Source organism: Chrysochloris asiatica, unplaced genomic scaffold (assembly GCF_000296735.1).
Source record: "Chrysochloris asiatica unplaced genomic scaffold, ChrAsi1.0 scaffold00022, whole genome shotgun sequence".
In the NCBI taxonomy this organism is placed as follows: domain Eukaryota; kingdom Metazoa; phylum Chordata; class Mammalia; order Afrosoricida; family Chrysochloridae; genus Chrysochloris; species Chrysochloris asiatica.
Window position 1 is genome coordinate 24,593,876 of NW_006408540.1, and position 6,000 is coordinate 24,599,875.

The window sequence follows — 6,000 nt, forward strand, 5'->3', positions numbered from 1 at the left end:
GGAAATTTTGCAGATTTTTTCATCAGCATGCTTCAAAAGCATACTACACATTTTTAGTAACTCAAAATGTAGATGTTCTATGCTTATTTTTAAGACAGTTTTTGTTAAAATTGAGTGCTCTCAGGATTTTTGTTTTGATATTTGGGACAGCGTAATAAAATAAATGTATTACCTTCTTTATGCTCCTCCGAAATAAAACAAGTCTGATTTGAAGATTTTTGCATTTCTCATGTGTGGGAAAATATAATCAACTTGAAGCTAATCTGTTCTTTGAAGGAAGATAAGAATCCAAAGTTATTTGGCATCTCTATTTATAGGTGCAAGGCCTTTATTTATTTATTTATTTTTAAGTTTTTATTGTAAATTGAGTGATAGTTTACATAGGAGAATATTGGCTTTACACTCATCATTTCATTGCAAAGATTACAATCTCCTCCGTGTATCATCATTCAACAATATGTGCTTCTATTCCCTCTGGTTTTTTTTTGGGGGGGGGGGGGGGGGGGAGTACACAAAATCACTTGGGAACATATAATCATTTAAACAACCAAAGGAAGGCCTTCATTTTTGCCTACCACTTAAAAAAGACAATAAAAGAAGGGCTCTTACAGTTCATGATTGTCTAAGATGATCCCTTGGTATCATTTGTGGTGAATAGTAGAGTTGTTTGACAGACTCCTTTTCTCTTTATATAGAGGAGCCGTTCATCTAATGCAGTGGTGGGGAACATCAGGCTTGAGGGCCACATAATGCTGGTGAAATTATTCATCTGACACCTGCCAAGGCAACCTCAGTTCCAGTATCACACTGTTGTTTAGTGCAGTTGAATTGGTTTTGACTCATAGCAACCCTGTATAGCATTTCCAAGGAACAGCTGGAGTTGATTTGAACCACCAACTTTGCAAGTTGGTCCAGTGCTTATCCTACACATATTAAAACACCAGCTATCACGTTGTTGTTGTTAAGTGCTGTTGAGTCGGTTCTGACTCATAAGGACCCTGTATGGGGTTTCCGAAGAGGATCTGGTGAGTTTGAACCACTGACCGTGTAGTTCAAACCGATCTTGACACCAGTACTCTAGCCATTGTTGTTGTTAAGTGCCATTGTGTCAGTTCCAACCCATAGTGACTCTTTATAGGGTTTCCTGGGAGCATATGGTGAGTCTGAATCACCGACCTTGCGAAAATCATTTCCAATCCAGTGTATTAACCCACAGCGCCACACCAGTACTCCAGCCATCATTTTAGGGGTGAGTTATATTTGACCAAATATAACAGACAGATTTTTAAGTTGATAAGTTTGTATGGCCAGCAAATGATGTTATAAATTTTGGCAGAAAAAAGGTTTTCCACCCTGTCCTGGTGTGGTGCTGTAGAATAAGCACTGGACCACAAGATCAGTTTGTACCGCACTATCAGCAGTTCAGAAGGAGCTCTGGTAGCATAGTGGTTACGAATTGGGCTGCTAACTTCAAGGTTGGCAGTTCGAAACTACCAGCTGTTCCACGGGAGAAAGATGAGGCTTTCTGCTCCCATAAAGATTTGCAGCCTCGGAAACCCTGTGCAGGGTCACTATGAGTCAGAATTGACTCCACGGTACTTAACAACAACATCGGCAGTTCAGACTCACCAGCCACTCCTCAGGAACCCTATACAGCGTCGCTATTTGTCAGAACCAACTTGACAGCACTAAAGAGCAACAACCCCTGATCTAAAGCAAGAGTTAGAAACTGGTAGTCTGTAATGATATCTGGTGTGTTGTGATGAGGTTGTTTCATGTTTAGACCATGATAAAATAGTATTAATCTGAATGCCTTTAGATGGGATTTAGCATTGTCATGTTCTACAGTCCCTTTTATCTGATATCTAGCCCATTTGCATTCCCTTTATTTGCCTGACTCCATGTATGTTTTGGTTTGAAACTCTTGATAGACCTTGAGTCTGAGGGTCTCAGTGTTGTCCCTGCCCCTTCTATCCCTCAACCAACTCACTACCCACCTCCACCCTCCCAAAAAAGGGAGGGAAAAGAGAAGAAGGCAAGTACATTGCGTGCTTGCTCTTTCAGTGTATATTGAAACTTAAGTGAAAGTTAGGGCCCACTGAAATGCTACATGAGGAAATCTGACTTTGCGTTAGTAGCTATACATCTTATGTAGCTATTAACAGTTTATTCATTACCAAAGTCTATCTGTAATTTCGCCATGTTCTCTTAACCATCTTCTTGCTTATGTTCCCCTGTGGGCATTAACAAATTTGATTTTTCAACACATTCATAATTAGCTCAGAAGTGATTATGTTTTTCTATATTGCAGAACTGTGCTTTTGTTTATGGGTTATCTGTAGTGTAGAATATTCAGCAAAAAATGTCTACTCAGTTACTGAAAATGTTTAGCAAGGGGTAATGATCAAAGTTAAAGGAATGGTAATTTCTCTTTTCTCAAATATTTTTTGAACTTCTTCCAATACTTGTAGTATGTAGGAGCTCATTTTTTAAACTCTTAGTTGGACAGAAAAATTCTGCCTCAAAAACATTTTCTGAAGCTCAATGTAAAGGTTAATTTAAGGTTAAATTAAGCATAGCAGATTAACTTCAAAGTTTTACATTGACTACAAACTGCCTTTATCAGAGTAGGCACATGTTGAAGGTGAATGTGGTTTTTTTCTTGTTGTTCCTTTATTAATTCAGGTTTCTTCTTCTATTTCTTTTCTTTTCTTCAGCCTTCTTTTCTTCTGCATGGAATAAAAATCTTAGAAGTTTAGTGGCTGGCTTGGCAATAACAGTTTTATGGCAGATTTTGAAATACTTCTTAGTTACTGCCACAATATATGGACTTTCTCATTACTCTGTACCCGTTGTTTTGTTTGATCTAGTTAATTGTTGATACTTTCAAAGAATAATTTAAAATATTTAATTGCTAATGTCAAATTTCAGTTTTACTAATTTCATTTGATTTTTAGGAGCTATCATTGCCTTAGAAATATTCTCAGCTTGGTAATAAAAAGATTACTTTGAAACTATGTGAAAGTCTCAACAACAATTCCTATTTATGGGTAGGAAAAACTATGTTTTTTCTCAGACATAATATTGGAAACTCTTCTATCCTTTTATAATTCAAACAGCGTATTGAAAACCTGTCAGACTTTATATTTCTTAATGATGGATGGAACAAATTGCATGTATTTTGCTTGCTCATTAGAAGTATTTGAAATTGACCTGTTTTTGTAATTCAAAGAATAATTTTTAAACTCAGTACTCCTTAGAACTATTTTTTAAAACTTTTTATTATTAATTGAGTGAAGGTTTACAGATCAGATCATCAGTTTTACATTCAACAAATGGTACACTGTTTCATTTCAGTGGTTATAATCGCCTCCATGTAATATCAGCTATCTACTTCCTCCCTCTGGTTCTTATTTCCATTCTGCCCTCCTTCCCAACCCTTCTGAACTTTGTCCTTGGTTGAATGTTACCCTTTTGATTTTGAATGGTTGGCTGTTCCATGGTGAGCATACGTTACTAGTGTTGTTGTCCCCACTTTGCTGAAGATTGAGCCATGAGGATTAGTTTTGTTGCAGACTTGAAGGGATTACCAACGGCCATAGTTTCAGGTTCTTCCAGTATTTCTGACCAGTAAGACTGGTCTTTTTTATACTAACTCAGTATATTTTAAGAAAATCTTGAGGCACTTTTTGATGAGTAAAAGGACTAACCCAAATCTGCTCTTCAGTAGCTCTAACCAAAAACCTGTTGCTGTCAGTCAATTCTGACTCATAGCAACCCTATAGAGCACATCAGAATGGCCCGTTAACGTTCCAAGGCTTTAATCTTTGCAGACACAGGCTTCCACATCTTTCTCCCACAGAACAGCTGGTGGGTTCAAACCACTGACCTTTCAGTTAGCACCCAATCTTTTAACCACTGCACCACTAGGGCTTCTTCATTAGCTCTAAGAGCAGAAAATTTAGGTGGTAGAATTTTTGTAATTATATTCTGGTATTTTTTGGGTCACTAGCATCTAAAAATGAAATGATATCATTTGCATGTTTTTAGTGGTTATGTTTATTTATAGCTGCAGATAAGTTCTGTCAGTAAGTGTTTTCACATTTTTATGAATATGTATGGAACAGTAAATATTAACTCTGGTTAAACAGTATCCTCAATGTTGATTTATATTTATTCTCCTTAAAGAACTGCACAGTGAATCCAAAAGAAAGTATCCTGAAAAGAGTAAAGGATATTGGATGCATCTTTAAAGAGAAATTTGCTAGAGCTGTGGGACAGGGATGTGTTGAAATTGGATCCCAGGTAACTTTTAATTTATTTTCGCTAATACAACCATATGGTAAATAATTTTAAAGGCAGCATCTGTTCAACTAGTATAAATAGACAGTAGTTGCTATACCACACTACCTGTATATGCTGCTGCTTATAAGAAATCTTGTGGAAACCATTCCCTACTCCATTTTAGAAAAACAAAGTATTCATGCCAGTTATAGAAGTTTTAGGAAAAGAAACTGATCATTTAACTGTTGATACTATTAAATGCTTGGTGTATATACAGTTTGTTTCTACATAGATGAATCCTGATAAATGCATATGCTTCTATGAATGGGATCATAGTATACATGCCATTTCTAAGATATTATTATTGGGTGAAATCTTTACTGTTATTACTCTTTCAGAAAATAGAGTGTAGGCTCTAGAGTCACAGTCCTGCCTAAAGTTTTCATATTTGCTCTACTTTGTTATGTGACATAAATGAAGTCATGTATAAAAAGTGAAATCTATAATCTACTACATACATTTATTTCAAAATAGGGTGTTTGTGATATCATCAATATTTTAAACAGTTATTTCTTTGGATGTATGTTAAATTCTCATAATTTACAATGAAGGAATATGTATTTTGTGTGAGTGTATATAAGGGTAAATCAAAATGTATTGCTAGTTAGGTTCTAGTTCATACAAACATGGGCATATTCCTTCCTATAAAACATGTTTAAGCATGTCTCTGTAATCAGTGGTTGGCTGCAGACAAGTTCTCATAGTATATACGTCTCTAGACTCCTGGTATGGCAATGGAGAATCAGCACTGGACTGGAACCACGACGTCGGCAGTTCAAACACACCAGCTGCTCCTTGGAGGAGCACGGTGGCTATGAGTCAGAGCCGACTCTATGGCACTTAACAGTAACAGCAGCAATAGTCTTATTAGGGTGCTTTCAAAAAAGGATACTTTTTGTACTATGGGAAAAAAAGGACTTTGAGATCAGGACAAATATAACATTTTTAGTAGAACTCGAGTAGCTTTCTAAGTCATTGAAGCATTGTAACAAGCTTATGGAATGCTGCCCCATGTGAAACAACAGTTTCTAGATAGGTCAAAATGTTATTTTTTTGTCTTTTGTCTTTCTTATTTATTGTCTAGCTTTTGCATGTATACAGTGACATAATGAGAGTAACAAGTACCCAGGGCAATTTCTAAGTTGTGCCATCCCCATCTTCCCCATCATTCTTTCAAAATGAATACACATTGATGAGTTAACAGAAATGCCTTCTCCCCTCCTGTCTGGATCTTAGTTACGTACTTTTCAAGGTTGGAAAACCTTAATGATGAACCAAGACAGGAAAAAAGTCAACCTTAATGAATGAAGAAACAATGGCTAATGTTCAGAAACTGTTGGAAGAAGACCATAGACATACCATTTGATATGGTAGCTAATGAAGTTGGTATCACACAAGGTTAAACATTTTTAAATTTTGGCCTCAACAAACTTTTGGCTGGATGAGTGCCATAAATACTTAAGAACTGATCTTTCTATTAGTCTTTTAAGCAAAATCTAAGTGAATGAAGATGGTTTTATGGAACAAATTGTAACTGGGGGGATGAGTCGTGGATTTACAAATATGCTCCAAATAGCAATGTCTAATTAAAATAGTACCTTCTGAGCTGATCTGCGTGGCCAGTTAAAGTCAAGGAGCTCTGGTAGCGTAGTGGTT

The 6,000-nt window shown here is 36.4% G+C and overlaps 1 protein-coding gene across 1 annotated transcript in view; it reads left to right on the forward strand.

Annotated features, from left to right (window-relative positions):
* RB1 (retinoblastoma 1) overlaps positions 1-6,000 on the forward strand; it is a 250,862-nt gene that overhangs the window by 118,367 nt on the left and 126,495 nt on the right. Inside the window, exon 13 of the mRNA XM_006837641.1 lies at positions 4,189-4,305. Within this exon, the coding sequence (XP_006837704.1) occupies positions 4,189-4,305 (117 nt within the window). The remainder of the gene's footprint in view (positions 1-4,188; positions 4,306-6,000) is intronic.